Raw genomic sequence first — 21,956 nt, forward strand, 5'->3', positions numbered from 1 at the left:
ATCGGGTATTTGAAAGCCCCTGGAAGAAGCCCAGTTGCAGGCAGACTTCATTCCAGAGTTGTGTTGGGGTGGAAGCATGTTTGTCATGGAGGCTGGATGAGTGCTGAATCCAGCCAGTGGATTTGTTCATGTCACTGTAACAAATCCATATAAAGAACCAGCTGGCAATATGTTGAGATTTAATAATGTAGTCACAATCTGCCCTAAATTGTGCATCTCCTTTAAATTTTATCTGAAGTCATCATTATGTAGACCTAATCCTAACCTCCATGTCATTTTTCATTTGAACAGATGTTGTACCAGGTCCAACTCATTCTATGCTTTTGTAACTGTAAAATTGATCATTCTAACTAAAATGTAAGACTTTTGCATTAATCTGTTACATTTCAGATTTTTGGGTTTGTTCCATCATTCCATCCTGTCAGGATTGCCCTAACTCTCCCTTCTGATACCTGGTCTATTAGCCTTTACTTTTAGATTTATGTCATTTCCTATATGTTGTGAAAAGAAGCATATAGTTTAAAATACTGTATAAACCAAAAAATATCCTTAAAAGTATATAGCAGTCTATGTTAAAAAAAAAAAGTGTAGTGTTATAAAGGTTATTATAGGAGCACCTGGGTGGCTTAGTTGGTTAAGCGTCTGCCTTCGGCTCAAGTCATGATCTCGGGGTCCTGGGACTGAGCCCATGTTGGGCTCCCTGCTCAGTGGGGAGTCTGCTTGTCCCTCTGCCCTTCTCCCTGCTCATGTGCTCACTCTTTCTCTCTGTCTCTCTCTGTCTCTCAAATAGATAAAATATTAAAAAAAAATAAAGGTTATTACAATTATTAGCATGGATGTTCTGGGTGAGCCCACAGAAAAAGTGTGCCTTTTATTCAGGGGACCACCCATCTTCCCTTTCCAGAGCTTTTCTCCCTGGCTGAAACATCTATTTGTTAGAAACTAATGATGTTTTAAGAAGAGAGTCCTGGAATCCAGACTCATTTAAGGCATTAGAAGGGAACTTTCAGTTAGGAAGAAGGGAGCTAAATGGGGAAGGAGAAAATAATCCATGCACGCCAATGTCCTTCTGGTAAAGTAAGCAGCTGACTAGCATAGGAGAGGAAAAATCTCTTCCTCTAGCCATCTTTGGTTCTCGAGCTGGAGCCCTGTAAGTTGGACTGACAACAGATTCACAAGAGAAAGTGAGAAAGCATACAAATTTATTTCAGTTTTACATGACACTGGACTCTTCATAAGGAAATGAAGACCTGAAGAAGTGGTTTTATAGGTTTGAGGAAGAGTGGAAAGTTATAAAAAATGTGATAGGACAAAAGGGTATGACCCTAAGGGTGGTAAAGGGGGAGGGAGGATACTTACCAAGGCCAGTTTGTTCGGCTTTTCTCAGCATCCCTACATCTTCAGAGATAAGGATGTTCTTTTTCTCCAAGTGTAGGAGAGCAGCCTTCACATGAAGGTCTTATGACCTGCTTCCAGGGAAACTGAGAATCTTTCCTACACCTATTTCTCAAATTCCTTCACTTTAAAATATTCAATATGCCAATATGCCATATTTTGGGGTAGCATGTCCTGAACTTCCTCACTAGCCTATGACCTTGTCTACAAAGTATTACAAAATTCCTAGAAATAAGATGGAGATTCTCAAATAAAGAAAAATTCTTAGCAAATATGCAAATATTATAGTACTATAAATCACAGGTGTTTTATGCCTTGGGAATATTCTTCCAAAGCTATGAAAGAAAAACCTTCAGCCCCAAGACGTATGATGTCTATCAGTTACTAACGTAATGAAATGCCAGGAAATGCTTTGACTGTAGGATCAAGGTGTCAAGACAGAGTAAATTCTTATTGTAGCAAACAATACGAATATAAATTCAGATACAGACTAGATACTATTGTCTATTATAACTCCCATGACAAATCTAAGCACTTTAAGACTTTCGGTTACTATCACCCATTCATCACATGAATCAGACTCCAATAATTGTCTCCATTAATTATTATACTCTAATAATAGAGTTAGGGAGAAAGATATATTTACCTATGTAAGTACATGTGTGCAGGGCATCAGTAGAATTTCATTTACCTAAAGAGATGAGGTTTATCCTAAGTGATAAAATACTTGGGAAATGATTGGTGAAAATGTCTATTTTTCTTCTTTGTTTCATTGAGTACAAAATAAACTGTCAGAATAGAGCAAAAAGGAATGACTGGTAATATTGAGTTTTAATATCCATCACTTCTTTTTGTGTCCCATCAATCATCCTTGAAAATCAGTCAGTGAAGATAAATAGAATTTTTAATGTCCTGGAAAGCACCATTTCTCTCTGTTGGCAGAGAGTTTATGGGGAGAGGAAGAAAAAGGGAAGTGAAAGGGAGTACTCCATGGAAGAGGAAACCCTCAGGGAGAAGGAAACTGCAAGGGTTTCCTCTCCCATCCATCTCCCTGGTTTAGTGCCATTCCCCCAACCAAATGGTGACCTTTTCTTTTCTTTTCTTTTTTTTTTTTTTTAAGTAGGCTCCATGCCCAGCATGGAGCCCAATGTTGGGCTTGAACTCATGACCCTGAGATCAAGACCTGAGCTGAGATCAAGAGTCAGATACTTACATGACTGAGTCACCCAGGCACCTCCAAATGGTGCCATTTTCTAATCTACCCCTTAACCTCCAGATCTCAAGCCCTTCCCTTTCAACCATCCTTATCCTATATCCACAGATGTATGGGCACAGGGAAATATACCAGATGTGCCATAAATGTTTTATAACTAAATGAAAAATTACATTCTCAGATTACCTGTCTGCCTTTGAACCATGATGGTTCTATTCTAAGAAAATAATTATTGGTGGAGAAAATGCAGATCTTGCAGGCATAGGTTTGGCATTTGTCTGGGTTACTGAGCTTCCTGCATCCTGATATAAATACGTTAAATTGTAGTTTTGATTTAGAAGGCACTAAACTTCCATTGCTGAATTCCTCTTTCTAAATGTTGATTCTGTAAAAATTTAGAAACTTTGGTAGCCCTAGAGAGAACAGGAAAATCCCATTCATGTTAGAGATGTATGAATTAGTGAGAAAGAACAGTGGCATCAGAGTGGAGATGATTGCTCTCACCTAATTTCTGAGTCAGTATTCTTTATGGTCTACCCAATAGTTTAAGCTCTTCAGTATTAAAAGCCACAAAGAAGTAAGGAGGAATCTTTGTATGTCTTTGCCAAACTCCATGAATACCCTCTTGTATCTCTATTGTTATTACCTCCCTATTACCTTGACTTTAAAAGGATCCTATCATTCCTGTTTGGGAGCATTCCAGGTTGAAAGCCACCTCATCTCATTCAAGTACTCAACAGGGTGGCCTACCCTCCTTGGGAAATACCCCATGCTGCAGTTTCTCATGAGGCTTTTTTTTTTTTTTTTTTTTTTGACACCTTGACTCAATGCATTTTAGAAAATGTTTGTAACTGAGAGTGCTGGTGGAAAAATAAGAGAATTATCAACCATTTTCACCTGAGTTTAACTGTAAGTCAGCAGATAATTTTAGAATTATTCACTTATTTATTCATTCAAAAACATAAGTATTTCTCATATATCCATGCTATTATTCAGCAAATGACCCACTCATGAGAGAGCACACATTTTCAGTTAAGAGAGAGGAATTAGGGGCACCTTGGTGGCTCAGTCGGTTAAGTGCTGACTCTTGATTTCAGCTCAGGTCATGATCTCAGGGTGAGGAGAACAAGCCTTGTGTGGAGCTCCGAGCTGGGCATGGATCTCCTTGAGATTCTCTCTCTCCCTCTCCCGCTGCCCCTCCCCCACCTCTCTCTCTCAAAAAAAAAAAAAAAGAGAGAGAGAGAGAAAGGAAATAATAAGAAGCAATTAGCACAGTAGAAAGTGTGTGGCTTTGGAGTGAGTCCTATGGCCCAACCAACTTTATTCTGTGATAGATCTGTGACCCTCATCAAGTTAATGCATAGATTTTAAAACATTTTTGTTACATTATTCCTTAAAGGAGTCTTGAAAGATTGGGTACCCAACTTATACACTTTCTGTTTTAAGATTTTATTTATTTATTTATTTATTTAGAGTGCATGAGCTGGAGGAGGGACAGAGGGAAAGGGAGAGAATCTCAAGCAGACTCCCCACTAAGTGCAGAGCTGGACATGGGGTTCCATCTCATAATCCTGAGACTATACCTGAGCAGAAATCAAGAGTTGGATGCTTAACCAACTGAACCACCCATGTGCCCTCAACTTGTACACTTTTAGATTGATACCTAAAAATTTCATCCTAAACTTAAATTGTTTTAAAGGATATAATTCTTAGTTTATTTTAAATAATGATACATTTCTTATAAATATATCCATTGAGGCATAAAAGATATATTCTCTTTTTTAAAACTACATGACAAGTTCTCTAGCAATGAGAACTGTGACATTGTTCCTATTCTTCCTGGAACTTGTATATACATTAAATTTTTTCCCACAGAAACCCATCCTAATGTAATATATCTTTATATTTTAGCAATGATCCTATAATAATTTTACTTTTTTCTATAGTAGTAGTTGTCACCATCTAACACACTATTTTTTTTTTAAAGATTTTATTTATTTGACAGAGAGAGAGAGACAGCGAGAGAGGGAACACAAGCAGGGGGAGTGGGAGAGGGAGAAGCAGGCTTCCCGCCAAGCAGGGAGCCTGATGCAGGGCTCAAACCCAGGACCCTGGGATCATGACCTGAGCTGAAGGCAGACACTTAACGACTGAGCCACCCAGGCGCCCCATCTAACAGACTATTGATGTATACGCAAATGTGTGCCATTTTTATTTTTCTCTCCCCCTCCACTTCCCCACCTGCTAGAATATAAGACCCTAAAGGGCAGGAGCACATTTTCCTCAATGCTGTGTCAGAAGCACTTAAAGGCAGGGTGTGGCCCATTATATAAAGCAGTGTCTGACACATAATAAATATTTTTGAATAGAATAAATGAATGAGTGAGTATCAGGAAGGGAGCCTATGGAGTTCTAGTGAGGAGGAATGGGTTTTGATTTAAATTCATTGGTGAGAGAACACCTCCCAGAGAGGTCACATGTGAATCATAATCCGAGACAGCCAAACCAAGCAGTTATCTGGGTGTAGATCATTTCAGTAAAGGAAATAGCACCAGCAAAGACCTCCCTGGAAAGGGTCATGGCTAGAAATGTTTGAATAACCCCCTAGAAGCCAGTATGGCTGGAACAGAATGACTCAATAGAAGACAGAATTAGAATAGAGATAACAGACGAAGATCCTAAATGGATGAAGACAAAGGATGGTAGTGAGAACAATTTGAAAAATAGGTATTGCAGAATGCTTAATCTGGGTGCATTTTTAAGTTGTCCTTTCTTCTTCCTCTCATTTTGCAGATAAGAAAAATGACATAGAGAGTTTAAGTAATTATATCAAGGTACCACAACAGACCAAGAGACAAATGGAAGTATGTGTTAGTGACCAGATTCCCATCATCTTTCCCACTCTTCTGAGAGGCCTGAATATCCCAAAGGGAAAGCAATGACTTGTCAACCTCTATCTCTGTGTAATTAGATTGTATCACTCCAAAGTTTCAGTTCAGTACTTTTCATAAATATTAAACTCCTTTGGGGGTCAGGGAGCTGAGGAGAGTAATAATAAAGTAGTGTGATTTTATGCAGTATTTTAATCTTTTGAAAAATTTGTAGAAAATTACTCCCTTCTTTCTATAAACTTCCTTTTTCACAACTCTCAGTCTCTGCCTCTGGGCAAATACCACTGACATTCCAAGCAAGGTGATATATAATATTGTCAGATTTTTTCATGTAGGTAAATTTGATGGTTTAATACTGAATTATGCAAAACAAGAAGCAGTTGATTTAAATTTAACTTTAAAATGAAATAGTAAATTATTGGAATATCTGAATAATAAAATGGAAATTTAAATAAAGAACATAAGCATGAAAAGAGGAGTCTAATCAAAATGGGTTTGTTTTTAAAAAAATGATTATATTTAATCTCTCACCACTACTTTTGTATAAACATTGAAGATGCAATTGCCCATTATTTATTGTATGTATTTAATGAATATTTTATAAAGTCCAGGCAAGCACTACATTTACATAACGTATGTTAATGGGATGGCCACTAGTAATGGAAAAGGGTCTTTGATACAAAATCCATCAGGTACTTCCTGATCTGCAGTTTAATATTAAGTAAATGTCCATTTCAATGGGGCGGGGAAGGGGAACTATCTTGTTTGCTAACAAAGGTCATCCACTAAATGTAATAATTTAAAGACAGAGTATGAGTCTACCAAATATACTTTATTTCTATCCCCAATTACTTTAACTAAGATTACAATGGATGACTCAACTTTTCTGATCTTTAAATGTCTTCTCTATCTGTATGCACTCTGCTCTTTCTTTGTGTTCATAAAGCCAGTGAAAGACAGACTGACTTAAGGAGAAGTGTTCATGTGCATGAGTGTGACAAACTTCCCATCACTATCTCCTGTCCCAAATTTTTCTTTATGGCCACAGAGTTGAGCTGAAAAAACAAAGCAAAACAAAACAACAACAACAAAAACTTTGCCCATCATTTCAAATATACCCCTATCTAGAGAATTATTTTTAAATCTACAAAATTATACATAGACTCCTGCCATGTAGATTGCTTCAACTTGTAAGAATTTAAACAGGTGTGTTTTTTTGTAATAATTCCTTGAGCTGTTCATCTTTAAATAAAGATGCTTTTTTAAAAATGTAGAGCATCCCTCATGGAAATTATTAAGAAAAATAGTAACATTAAGACCTTAGTTTTTCAGGGAATGATTATTCTTTTGGGAGTGAAAAGGGTGACATTTTATTGTTCTTCATTTGATATTTCACATTCCCTTCTGATGGTCCTTTCCCCCATATACTAGAGACTACTATGTGTTCACCAAAATCCATTTCCTTTCCTTCCTGACATATACCTCAGCCTCATAGCCCCATAAATATAACAAACTGATCTTTGACAAAGGAGTAAAGACAATATAATAGAGCAAAGATAGTCTCTTTAATAAATAGTGCTGGAAAAAACTGGACATTCACATGCAAAAAAGTGATTCTTGACATAGACCTTTTACAGGTCAAAAATTAACTCAAAATGAATCATAGACCTAAATGTAAAATGCAAAATTATAAAACTCCTAGAGGATAATATAAGAGAAAACAGAGGACCTTGGGTATGGCAATGTCTTCTGAGAAACAATATCTTTGCATAATCGATGGAAAAAATAATAAGGTGGACTTTATTAAAATTAAAAACTTCTCTCCCAAAGATGATATTAAGAGAATTAGAAGATAAGTCACAGACTAGGAGAAACTATTTCCAAAAGACACATGAATAAAAGACTTATTCAGGGGCACCTAAGTGGCTCAATCAGTTAAACATCTGACTCTTAATTTTGGCTCAGGTCATGATCTCAGGGTCGTGAGATTGAGCCCTGTGTGGGGCTACGCACTGTGTGTGGAGCCTGCTTAAGGTTCTCTTTCTCTCTCCCTCTGTCCCTCCCCCCACCCCCCACTTGTGTGCTCTCTCTCTTAAAAAAGGACAGTTATTCAAAATATACAAAGAACTCATAAAATTTAACAATACAAAAAAGAACAACATGATTAAAAATGGCTAAAGACCTTAACAGACACCTTGCTGAAGAAAAAAATATATATGGCAAATAAGCATATAAAAAGATGTGCCACATGGTATGTCACCAGGGAACTATGAATTGAAACAACAAAGCACCACTAGACACCAATTAGAATGGTCAAAATCAAGAATAATGATGATACCAAATGCTGCCAAAGATGTGGAGCTAAAGTTCAAACAAATGAACTTTCATTCATTTCTGGTGGGAATGCAAAGTAGTACAGACACTTTGGAAGACAGTTTGGCAGCTTCTTAGAAAACTAAAACACATCTGATATAAACTTATCTAGCAATCATACTCCTTGGTATCTACCCAAAGGTGTTGAAAACTTATAGCCACATAAAAACCTGCAAATGATGTTTATAGTAGCTTTGTTCATAATTGCCAAAATTTGGAAGCAATGAAGATGTCCTTCAGTAGGTGAATAAATAAGTAAACTGTGGTACATCCAGACAATGGAATATTACTTGGTGCTAAAATGAAATGAGCTATCAAGCCATGCAAAGACATGGAGGAACATAAGAGTAGGTTAGTGTGAATAAACTAAACTTGCCTATTAAAAGAAAACAATCTCCAAATTGGCTCTTAAACAATATCCAATACTATGTAGTATATAGTAGACCCACCTAAAATACAACGATTTAAAAGCAAAAGCCTTGGCAAAGATAAACTAAGCAAATTAAAAATAAAGCACTGATTACAATGTTGGTATCAGACAAAAAAAGACAAAAATAATCACACTTTTTAATAATAAAAGCCACAAACCACAACAAAGATATTACTGGTAACAACACTTATACACCAAAAGACAACAATTATCTATAATTTGTAAACATATACACCATTCTCAACACAAGACAGAGCAGTGGACAAAATATAAGAATATAAAACAGTTAAAAAATAATAAAGTAAATCCTATTGTTGCTTATATCAAATACTACCTTATCAGTATACTTTGATTTACTAAACACATTAATTACATATTAGGACACCAAAAATATCAGCAAGTTACATAAAGTGGAGTTATTAGAAATAATAATGCCTGATCACAAGGCAGTAAAACTGAAATTAAAAATAAAATAAGCAAAATATCTCCTCCAGCTGGAAATTGAAAAGAGCTTTCTACATATTGACTCATACATGAAAGGAAAAATACAAATAAAATCATAAATTTCTTAAAAGTAATAGCAAACTATATAGGGGATAGAAAGTAGAGATCAAAGGATAATTCATATCTACAAAAATTTTACCAACAAAATTAAAAAAATAAAAATAAATGAACTGAGTTAACAAGAAAAAGTAAACCAAAGAAACACAAGCAGGGAAATAATACAAACAAAAGCAACAAAGGAGATAAAAGAAAATCAATGGATATTATTATTAATAATAATCACAATGAAATAAACATTAAATTTTTTTGAAAAAATCAACAAAATAGACAAACTAATACCTAATGTAAGCAAATAAATAATGGAGACAGCAAACAAAAAATTATAAGGAGGAAATTGCTACTTATACAAAGGAAATTGAAAACATCAGAAGGCACAGTTCTTTGGGAAGACTGAAAACCTAGATGGATAAGTTCTTCGGATAATACAGTTTCCTAAAACTGTCCCCAGGAGTGTTAGAAAACTTGAACAGATAAATATGCACAGAATAAATAGAGAAAGTTTATAAAGGAAATACCTGTATTAGAAAGACAGGTGGCCCAGATGGTTTCACAGGAGATTCTACTAAACCTTTAAAAACCATACAATTCCAATGCTATATTAACTGTTTCAGAGCATAGAAAATGAATGAGAATCTCCCAAATTATCTTATATTGGAAACATAGGATTGATATTAATCCAGATAAAGATAACCCAACAAAAAAAAACAAACATTACTTATGGATAGTAACCTGAAAATCCTAAATAACTTATTAGTAGACTCTAATACCACATTAAGAAAAATAAGACATCATGACCAAATAGACTTCAATCCTGGATGCAAAGTTGGTTTAATATTTTGATGGCTATTAAAATAAGTTATCCTCCCAAAATGTTACCACATTCATGGTCTTCAGAAGAAAAATCATGATTATCTACATTGTACTGAAAAAGCCTTTGAAGAAATATAACTCTGATTCCTTATTAATTTCAAAAAAGCAGAAATCAATGACTACTTCCATAATATGATGAAATACGTGATATATCACAATACTAATGCCAGTATCTTACTGTGAAAATAAAAGTTATTCCTGGAGGTGGGGGGAAAGATGACGGAGGGGACCCTATTCCAACTGGTCCCCGGAATTGAGCTGGATAGCTACCAGACCACTCTGAACACCCATGAAATCAGCCTGTGATGTAAGAATATAGATCTGGATCTCTACAAACAGAATATCACAGGCGGTTGGTTTTGAGGTACAAAGTGGGGAGCCGTGATTCCATGGGCAGGTATCGGAGGACAAACGGCAGCGTGATGGAGCCTGGCTGTGGGGATCCTACACCACTGGTGAGTGATAGCCTCCCGTTCTGGGGCCGGGGCACAGACTCGCAGACCGGTAGTGGTGGGGAAAAGACTTTAGGGCAGCCCCCTGGACGGAAACCAGAGCAGCGAGGCAGTGGGAGCAAACTGGGGGCAGCTGGTGGTTTTAGAAGCACAAAGGGCAGAGATGCCTACCCAACCTGGAGGCGAGGACTGGGAGCCCTCCTGAGGGGCGCACAACCCAGGATGCTGCAGTTTATAGCAGGACAGACAGAAACGGAGATAGTGTGGCCTGGAGAGCTCACTGAAGAACAGACTGTGATTTCTCTGCTCTGAGGCAGAGGGTTGGAAACGGTCTCTTCTGCTCTGACTCTCGGAAGAGATGCAGAATGCCACCAGGGAAAGCCGCCAGAGAACAAAAGCCCCCAAAAAACAGTTTTCACTGAGCCCATCCCCCGCCACAGGGGGGCAGGGCAACTCTGCCCAAACAGGGTTGCCTGAGTAACAGCGTGGCAGGCCCCAGAAGACAGGCTGGGAAAACAAGAGGCCAGCAGCCTAAGGTCCCTAGAAAACAGGTGCATCTTGCTTGTGTTGTGGTCAATAATTTGGACTCTATACATTCCCTCAACTACCCCTCAACAGAATGACTAGGAGGAGGAACTCTCCAAATAGGAAAGAATCAGAGATTATGATTTATGCCACAGATTTACAAATGGATTCAGATATAACCAAGATGTCGGAGATGGAATTCAGGCTAGCAATTGTGAAGACAATAGCTAGAATGGAGAAATCAATTAATGGCAACATAAAGTCTCTAAGCACAGAAATGAAAGCTGAATTGGCAGAACTTAAAAGTGCTATCAATGAGATCCAATCTAATCTAGATAATCTAACAGCTAGGGTAAGTGAGGTAGAAGAACGAATTAGTGACCTAGAAGACCATTTAATAGATAAAAAGGGAAAAGAGGAGGCCAGGGAAAAACTCAGAATCCATGAAAATAGAATCAGAGAATAAGTGACACCATGAAACGTTCCAATGTCAGAATTATTGGAGTCCCTGAGGGGGTGGAGAGAGAGAGAGAGGACTAGAAGATATATTTGAGCAAATTGTAGCTGAGAACTTCCCTAATCTGGGGAATGAAACAAACATTTGTGTCCTAGAGGCAGAGAGGACCCCTCCCAAGATCAAGGAAAACAGGCCAACACCCCGGCATGTAATAGTAAAACTTGCAAATCTTAGAACCAAGGAAACCATCTTAAGGGCAGTTAGGGGGAAGAGATTCCTTATGTACAGAGGGAGAACATCAGAATAACGTCAGACCTATCCATAGAGACCTGGCAAGCCAGGAAAGCCTAGCAAGACATATTCAGGGTACTAAATGAGAAGAACATGCAGCCAAGAACACTTTATCCAGCAAGGCTGTCATTTAGAAGGGATGGAGAGAGGCAGAGCTTCCAAGACTGGCAGAAACTTAAAGAACATGTGACCCCTAAGCCAGCCCAGCAAGAAATATTAAGGGGGGTTCTATAAAAGGAGAAAGACCCCAAGAGTGATATAGAAAAGAAATTTACAGGGACAATCTATAAAAACAAGGTCTTCACAGGCAACATGATGACAAATTCATATCTTTCAATAATCACTCTCAACGTGAATGGCCTAAATGCTCCCATAAAATGGCACAGGGTTGCAGATTGGATAAAAAGACAGGACCCATCCATATGCTGTCTACAAGAGACTCATTTTAACCTAAAGATACATCCAGACTGAAAGTGAAGGAATGGAGATCCATCTTCCATGCCAATGGACAAATTAGATTTTAAACTAAAGACTGTAGTTAGAGACACAGAAGGACACTATATCCTTCTTAAAGTGTCTATCCAATAAGAAGATCTAACAATTGTAAATATCTACGCCCCCAACATGGGAGCAGCCATCTACATAAGCCAACTGTTAACCAAAATAAAGAGTCATATTGATAACAATATGTTAATTGTAGGAGACCTCAATACTCCACTCTCAGCAATAGACAGATCATCTAAGCAGAAAATCAACAAAGAAACAGAGCTTTGAATGACACACTGGATCACATGGACCTCATAGATATATACAGAACACTCCACCCTAAACAACAGAATACTCAGAAGTGCAGATGGAACTTTCTCCAGAATAGACCACATACTGGGTCATAAATCAGGTCTCAACTGATACCAAAAGATTGAGATTATTCCCTGCATATTCTCAGACCATAATGCTCTAAAACTGGAACTCAATCACAAGAAAAAATTTGGAAGAAATTCAAACACTTGGTAACTAAAGACCACTCTGCTCAAGAATGTTTGGGTCAACCAGGAAATCAAAGAAGAACTTAAGCAATTCAAGGAAACCAATGAGAATGAAAACACATTGGTCCAAAACCTATGGGATACTGCAAAGGCGGTCCTAAGGGGGAAATACATAGCCATCCAAGCCTCACTCAAAAAATAGAAAAATCCCGAATTCACCAACTAACTCTACACCTTAAAGAACTAGAGAAAAAGCAACAAACGATGCCTAAGCCACACATTAGAAAAGAAATAATTAAGATTAGAGCAGAGATCAATGAATTAGAAAGCAGAAACACAGTAGATCAGATCAATGAAACTAGAAGCTGGTTCTTTGAAAGAATTAATAAGATGGATAAACCACTGGCCGGACTTACCCAAAAGAAAAGAGAAAGGAACCAAATCAATAAAATTATGAATGAAAGGGGAGAGATCATGACTAACACCAAGGAAATAGAAACAATTATTAGAAATTATTATCAACAACTATATGCCAATAAGCTGAGCAACCTGGAAGAAATGGATGTCTTCCTGGAAACCTATAAACTCCCAAGACTGAAACAGGAAGAAACTGACAACATGAATAGGCCAATAACCAGTAACGAGATTGAAGCAGTGATCAAAAACCTCCCAAAAAACAAGAGTCCAGGGCCTGATGGATTCCCTGGGGAATTCTACCAAACATTTAGAGAAGAAATAATACCTATTCTCCTGAAGCTGTTTCAAAAAATAGAAACAGAAGGAAAGCTTCCAGACTCATTCTATGAGGCCAACACTACCTTAATCCCCAAACCAGGTAAAAACTCCATCAAAAAGGAGAATTTCAGACCGATATCCCTGATGAATATGGATTCCAAAATCCTTAACAAAATCCTAGCTAATTGGATCCAACAATACATTAAAAGGATCATCCACCACTAACAAGTGGGATTTATCCCCGGGATGCAAGGGTAGTTCAACATTCGCAAATCAATCAATGTGATAGGACACATTAATAAGAGGAGGGAGAAGAACCATATGGTCCTCTCAATTGATGCAGAAAAAGCATTTGACAAAATACAGCATCCTTTCCTGATTAAAACTCTTCAGAGTATAGGGTTAGAGGGAACATTCCTCAAGTTCATAAAATCCATCTATGAAAAACCCACAGTGAATATCATCCTCAATGGGGAAAAGCTGAGAGCCTTCCCTTAAGATCAGGAACACGTCAAGGATGCCCACTCTCACCACTATTGTTCAACATAGTACTAGAAGTCCTAGCAACAGCAATCAGACAACAAAAAGAAATAAAAGATATCCAAATTGGCAAAGAAGAAGTCAAATTCTCTCTCTTCGCAGATGACATGATACTTTATGTGGAAAATCCAAAAGAGTCCGCCCCCAAATTACTAGAACTCATACAGCAATTCAGTAATGTGGCAGGATATAAAATCAATGCACAGAAATCAGTTGCTTTCTCATACACTAACAATGCAACTGTAGAAAAAGAATTTAGAGAAATGATTCCATTTACAATAGCACCAAAAACCATAAGATACCTTGGAATAAACCTAACCAAAGAGGTAAAGGATCTATACTCTAGGAACTACAGAACGCTCATGTAAGAAATTGAAGAAGACACAAAAAGATGGGAAAACATTCCATGCTCATGGATCAGAAGAATAAACGTTGTTAAAATGTCTATGCTACCCAGAGCAATCTATACCTTCAATGCCATCCCAGTCAAAATTCCAATGACATTTTTCAAAGTGCTAGAACAAACAATCCTAAAATTTGTATGGAATCAGAAAAGACCACGAATCGCCAAGGAAATGTTGAAAAAGAAAAACAAAGCTGGGGGCATCACGTTGCCTGATTTCAAGCTATATTACAAAGCTGTGATCACCAAGACAGCATGATACTAGCACAAAAACAGATATATAGACCAATGGAACAGAATAGAGAGTCCAGATATGGACCCTCAACTCTATGGTCAAATAATCTTTGACAAAGCAGGAAAAAATATGCAATGGAAAAAAGACAGTCTCTTCAATAAATGGTGCTGGGAAAATTGGACAGCTATATACAGAAGAATGAAACTCAACCATTCTCTAACACCATACGCAAAGATAAACTCAAAATGGATGAAAGACCTCAATGTGAGAAAGGAATCTATCAAAATCCTAGAGGAGAACATAGGCAGTAACCTCTTTGACATCGCCCACAGCAACTTCTTTCAAGATACATCTACAAAGGCTAGTGAAACAAAGCAAAAATGAACTTTTGGGACTTCATCAAGATAAAAAGCTTCTGCACAGCAAAGGAAACAGTCAATGAAGCAAAGAGGCAACCCACAGAATGGGAGAAGATATTTGCAAATGACACTACCGATAAAGGGCTGATATCCAAAATCTATAAAGAACTTCTCAAACTCAACACCCAAAAAACAAAACTCGAGTCAAAAAATGGGCAGAAGACATGAACAGACACTTCTCTGAAGAAGACATACAAATGGCTAACAGACACATGAAAAATGTTCATCATTAGCCATTAGGGAAATTCAAATCAAAACCACATTGAGATACCACCTTACACCAGTTAGAATGGCAAAAATTGACAAGGCAAGAAACAACAAATGTTGGAGCAGTTGTGGAGAAAGAGGAACCCTCTTACATTGTTGGTGGGAATGCAAGTTGGTACAGCCACTTTGGAAAACAGTGTGGCAGTTCCTCAAAAATTTAAAAATAGAGCTACCCTATGACCCAGCAATTGCACTCCTGTGTATTTACCCCAAAGACACAGATGTAGTGAAAATAAGGGCCACATGCACCCCAATGTTCATAGCAGCAATGTCCACAATAGCCATACTGTGGAAAGAGCCGAGATGCCCTTCAACAGATGAATGGATAAAGAAGATGTGGTCCATGTATACAACGGAATATTACTCAGCCATCAGAAAGGATGAATACCCAACTTTTATATCAACATGGATGGGACTGGAGGAGATTATGTTAAGTGAAATAAGTCAAGCATAGAGTGTCAATTATCATATAGTTTCATTATTTGTGGAACATAAGGAATAGCATGGAGGACATTGAGAGAAGGAAGGGAAAAATGAAGGGAGGGAAATCGGAAGGAGAGATGAACCATGAGAGACTATGGACTCTGAGAAACAAACTGAGGGTTTTAGAGGAGAAGAGGGTGGGGGTATGGGTTAGCCCGATGATGGGTATTAAGGAGGACACGTACTGCATGGAGGACTGGGGGTTGTACAAAAACAATGAATCATGGATCACTGCATCGAAAACTGGTGTTGTAATGTATGGTGACTAACATAACATAATAAAATAAAATTAAAAAAAATAAAAAATAAAAGTTATTCCCACTGAGATCAAGAAAAAAGTCAAAGATGATCCCTGTCTGCACTGTTATCTAATACTATCATGGATGGATGAATTGACCAGTGAGTATTAACAAGATAAATTATGAAACAAAAATTGGAAACTGTTTCTATCTGTAGATGATATGATAGAAACTCCTAAAATGTCATGATAAAAATAGCTCAAATAATAAAATACTTTAGGAAGGTAGAGAGTTTAAAATTAGCATATACAAATCAATAGCCTTCATAAAAAGAAATGATAAATACCCTGATGGCTCCCTTTGATACAGAGATTCTGTAGTCCAATATCAGTATTTACCTGATTCATACACATAATTCTCTTTGGATCAAGGGTTCTAAGATACCTAATGGGATCCAACCAATTTTTGTGCTTGCTTGCCTCCCATCATCCCTTCTCATTTCTTCCTCAGCATTCTTATTCCTGGCTAATATCCACATACTGCTGAGTTCAGTAATACTGTCTCTGAGACAAGAACTGCTAAATGTGCACTGGCAAGGATTTTGACTCTGAGTGAATCTCTGAATAAAATAGACCCATCCTTATATCATCCAGAGTTTCAGTACTTTGTAGAACATTCCTTAACAATTTCAAATACATACATACATTACATAACCCCCCCCAAAAAAGCCAACAAACCTCTCTCATTATTGAAAGACTACATTTTTTTTTTAAACCCTGAAAATTGTTCTGAATCTGTTGATGTAGCAGCTTTTCTAAAGTGTATGAAAAATGTGAGCTTGCTCCTCTTCAAAATTTTCCAAAATGACTCTTGTTATTTTTTACAGAACAGGAAAGTCACAGACAGAATAAGTCTAGGATAATATTTGTGAAATTTATGTCTAGTAATATCTTGCCCTCCTTTCCTGTGTCTTCCTGAATATACTGACTATAATTGGCTCATGATTGCCAGGTGGATTTTGTTAACTGATCCATCAAGCTGGTTCACACTCAAGTTTAGGAATTTTGTATACTACTCATCAAGGAATATTTAAAAAACAAACAAAAATGCAGAGTAAGATATGGATATCTACGCTGAATATTAGGAATTCTGGAGAGGCAGATTTGAGTTTGGGGTTCTCAGAAGCTCTTAAATCACAGTTTTTATGGTTGTCCTCTTTTTAAGCAAAAGACTGATTTCTGACATTTATGGTTATTTGCTAGGACAATATCTCTCAATATTGTGTACATGTGTGTATAAGAATTTGTATTTTGGGAAGGAGACATAGACCTTCATTTTCACTAGATACTTAAAAACTGATGAATTCAGATATTATAAAGTCAGTACAATAAAACCTCCAAAGAGAAAGGGGGAGCTATTACTGAGTTTCTGACAGAATGGTTCTTTGACAAAACAAAGTAGAATCCTCAGATTTTAAGGAAGTAAACCTGTATATCATAAAATAAATAAAATTTAGTCCCCAGTACAATCGATAGATATTTAGCAGATTAGTTATCTCCAACATTGAATTTGACATGTATTTAGGAGAGATTTTTCAAAAATTGTTTGTTTTACATATCATCTCCTCAAAGGGAACTGGCTCTTACATATCCCATCAGGCATCCACTTTGTAAAACACAAAAGAAACTTTTACAAATCAATCTTTCTAAAAATTATCTTTTGAAGTTCTGGAACAAAGCTCAGCTGGCTCTCTCTTCTTTGGTTCTGTCTCAGTGGTAGGTCAAAGGATTTGGGAATTGAAGGGCTTTTTCAATTATACAATAAGCAGCAGGTTTCCATGAAAGCACAAACTCCATCATCTAAATATATGCTAAATATATATAAGTGTAAGAAGTAAATCTTTGATTCATTTATTTCTGATACTGGTTTTGTGATTCTCAAGTGTTGTATCACATATATCTATCAGTTCTTAAAATGCTTATACATTCTTCCTTAAATTTGTTCCAAACTTCTTCACCCTCAGAATTCTTTCCTAGGTTTATAGAAATTAACCCAACCCCTAGTTATACATATGTACTGGCTCCTCGTTGATGAAGAATTTAAATGTGTTGATGGAATAGTATGACATTTGAGTGGAGATATTATTAACATTGTTAAAGAAAAGCAAAGCTGGGTAGTAAAATGGTAAAAATAGATTTTACTCAGGAAATACTGCAGTAGGGGAAAGAAAACTCCCACAGTCCAGAACTGGGCTCAATTCCAAATACAGGGACAAGTGGAAATGTATAGCCAAGGAGCAAGTTGGGGGTCAGTGGATGGAAAATCACTAAAAGGGTAAGGAGGATTCTGGTGGAATAAACTTAATAGGATTCTTGCTAAGGTAGTCCAAAGTAATCATGGGGGTTGGAGATGACGAACTTGATCAGATATCAAGGGTGACCATATATGAAGTGTGGAGAATTCTCTCCAAACTGACTTAGTAGGATTCCTGCTAAAACTTGGCAAAGCAGAGATGAGCATGGATGCTCAAAGGTCATGGCCTGGTTTAGAAGGAGGCTTCAGAGGAGCCTAATGAAAGTTTGGTCAAGGAGAGCCTTTGTTAGTATGATATAAAAACGAAGGAAAAGCTGAAGCTGTGCTATGCCACAGGATAAAGGCATGCTCATGGGTGGAAAGTCCTTCCTTCCATAAGTCTGAGAACACAGTGCAGCTAGTTGGGCAGTGGTGGAAGTCAAGCCTGAAGAGATATGATGGGCCCATGAAGGACACATTACTCCTTATCCTAATAGTTGCTGACATATGAATAACCAGATTTTTAAAAAATATGACTCTGGTGTCATTGTGAAAGTTAATGGAAAGTAAAGGAAATAGCTACAGAGAAATCAATTTTGAGTCTATGGCAATAGGGATTTAAAATATAAGATTCTAAACTACAGTAATATCAGAAAGAATTAAGACATACTTGAAAGATATTTTGGAGGTAAAATGAAAATTCATGAAAACTAGATGGAAGATATGAGAGGGGAAATGTCCAAAGACATCTTCAAGATTTTAGCCTAGATAACTGATTATCATAAGATGGATGATGAGGCTCTTGTCACACAGCGAATAGTGCATATCTTTTTGCCTTGAGTAGAGTGGAGAATCTCCTCATTTTAGTTCTAAAGTTACCAAGTCTGAGCTGTCTTTGAAATTTAGTTGACTGACTAGCCACACAAGTGTTCAAAGGGAGGCCAGACCTCCAACCTCTGTACTCTAGCTGGAACTAAACCAGACAGGCAGTAAGAGACAGAGGAGAATGCTTTTTTTAAAACTCACGAAAAACGTTTTCCAAATTCTCCTTGATATCTACTTAATAAACATGTTGCTTTCAGTTTGTTTACCTGAAATATTCTAACTCCTAAAGCCCTCTGTAAGAAATGTTAATTTGCATTTCAAAAATTTGCCCTAAACTGTCAAATTGAGTAATACTTTCATATGGAGACTTCCTTTGTCAATGCAAAGACAGGAAGTAAACACTATCAAAGTGTAAACAGAAATTCTTTTTCACTGGGTCAGGTTCTGTTTCTTTTCATTTCTCAGCAGGGTTAGACTAGTGCCTTGTACAGGTTTGTTGAATTTAACTGTCTTCCCTGTTTCAAACATTTGCTGAAGCATGAATGCATTGTTAAAGGAGGCCAGAGCTGGACAGTAAAAAGGTAAAAATAGATTTTATTCAGGAACTATTATAGTAAGGTAAAAGAGAATTCATTATAGAACTGGACTCAACTGTAAATACTACAAGGAAAAGTGGGAATTTATAGGCAAGGAGTGGGGACGAGCATTGGGGGATGGAAAATTACTAACAGGAGCCATCAGAAGTAAGGGAATTCTTGTCAGACTTAAAAGGATTCTTGCCAAAGGCAGGCCAAGGGGATCGGCTACCAAGGGTGGATTCTCACCAACCTGACTTAGCAGGATTCTTGCTACCACTGGGCTATGCAGGTCTAGCAAGGGCAGGGACCTAGGTCAGGGTTTGGTCGAGAGGAAGACTCAGGGGAGGCTAACGTATGATCAGGGAGTCTTTGTCTCTCTCTCTCTCTCTCTCTTTCTCTCTCTCTCTCACACACACACACACACACACACACACACACACACACACACACACAGACACACACACACACAGGCACAGAGAGAAGGAGGGAGAAAAGGAAGAGAACTACTATGTACAAATTCTTTTTCCAAGTTTTGTTGCTTTACTTCAGCATTCCATTTGTCTCCTAATAATGGACATTTACATGAAGATACTATAACAGAAACATTATAAATATTTTATAAAATTATTGATTTGAAAAGAATGTGGAGAATTTGGAGAAATACCCCCCAAAAGTAATGAAAATTAATAAAAGGACCTGAATAGCATGGATCAGGCACAATAAAAGTGACAAATAATTTTAACTAAAAAGCTGGCTAAGGATAAAAACTCATATAATCATGTACCTTTATAAATAATAGAGACCTCAGAGATTATCTCCTTATTTTAATGATGAGGAAGATAAGTAAGTCCCAGAATACATATAGGACCTTTAGTGAAAAGATCTTCCCAACCTATACCAACTGTTACACCAAAGCAAGCCAAGAAGGATCCTACAGCTACTTTATATTCTCATTATGTCTAGAGCTTTATTTTTACTACAATGCAATTTTTATTAAAATACACTGAAAATTTTGACATATTTATTCCAGAGAAGTATCTGGCATTATTTTCTTTCTAGTTAACACTTTTTCTCCTCTAGAACTTTCTCTATCATTTGGTGGTTCATGTTGCATAATTGAATTAGTCACTCAGAGAAATAAGTCACTAGATCTTATTGAGAGACCAATGAACTACATTGGAGAATAACTTATTGATGAATCAGTGAATTTTTATTAAATTAAATTTATTTTTTTTTTCAGCAATGACAATGCAGTTTATTAGTCATCAGTTCCCTGATTATCATGACCCCACTATTGGTGAGTATAAGCCTCTTTTCTCCTTTAGCCCAAATAAAGACACTCTAAATAAGTGGCTGATAAATACTGTTGATGTCTATGGAGAATAAGAAATATATTTTACTATGACCCAGTACACATACAAATAAATATAGAATATATAAGCCACCATAATACAAGCTTCAAGAAACAATATTTGTCCTTACTTCTTGTTGTGCACTCTCATATTTTCCATTCTACTCTATTTCTTCCTGATAAATGATGGTTGGAATACATTAAGTTGATTTCAGGATCCACTAATGGATATCTACCTGCATTTGAAAAGCTCTGGTCTGGATAATATAACTGATGTGATTGCATGCTTATTTGGTCATTTGTTCACTTAGCGTCTGGATCCAGTGTCTGGATCTTCTATTGTAGAATTAGTTAACCATGTTAATGGTGCATCTGGAAAAGACTTTAGATATAGATATAATTTTGTTTACCATTCTCATCTGGTAGATGAGGAAACTGAGATTCGAAGAGTCAAAATATTGTTAGAGCCAAAAATTCAGCCATGTTTCATTCTTCCTATATGATTTTCTTTTTATTGTACTTAATGCAAAAACACTGCAATTGGGAACAAGTTTTCTTCCTCTATCAAAGCAGAAAAGATGTTTTTAACATTGCTTTACTCCTACAAAGAGCTATTCTAAAGGATCAGTTGGAAATTCCCAGAGTCTGCTATAGCACTCTTTGTCTAGGAACAAATTAGCATTGAGGGAAACACATAGTTCTGGACCCCTCATGGTTGCCTGGTTGCCCAGACTGTGAACAATTTTGACTATACACCTCATCCCTGACCCTCTATTCCTTTGTCTGAGTATCTCCTACCATCACTTCCAATGGGTATGATCCTCTAATTCTTATTTTGCTCATCAGGCAATTTTAATTCAAGGTCCTACTGTGTATATAAAATGTTATATGGAATAGGATATTTGCCTGAATACTTATGCTGAAATGAGTAAAATGTACTCATTTTTAAATATCCCACAATTCAGCAAGACTTCTTCATCAGTTGAACTGATTAGTAAGATTTCAGTGCAGGAAATTTATGCATTGTTAATCAGAAAGCACTTCCTCAAGAAGTTGAGTTTTGTTTCTGAAGAGAAAATAATCACTTTGTAAAGTTTTAGAAGCAATCATTTAAATCCATTTCCCAAATATCTTGCTTCTGG

At 36.9% G+C, this 21,956-nt stretch overlaps 1 protein-coding gene across 3 annotated transcripts in view; it reads left to right on the plus strand.

Annotated features, from left to right (window-relative positions):
- RIT2 (Ras like without CAAX 2) overlaps positions 1 to 21,956 on the plus strand; it is a 476,255-nt gene that overhangs the window by 158,159 nt on the left and 296,140 nt on the right. For all 3 annotated transcript variants that reach the window (XM_032421247.1, XM_032421248.1, XM_032421246.1), the window contains one exon: positions 20,704 to 20,760. In XM_032421247.1, the coding sequence (XP_032277138.1) occupies positions 20,706 to 20,760 (55 nt within the window). In that variant the 5' untranslated portion in view covers positions 20,704 to 20,705. The remainder of the gene's footprint in view (positions 1 to 20,703; positions 20,761 to 21,956) is intronic.

The sequence above is a fragment of the Phoca vitulina genome, unplaced genomic scaffold, assembly GCF_004348235.1.
Source record: "Phoca vitulina isolate PV1807 unplaced genomic scaffold, GSC_HSeal_1.0 scaffold24, whole genome shotgun sequence".
Taxonomy (NCBI): Eukaryota; Metazoa; Chordata; class Mammalia; order Carnivora; family Phocidae; genus Phoca; species Phoca vitulina.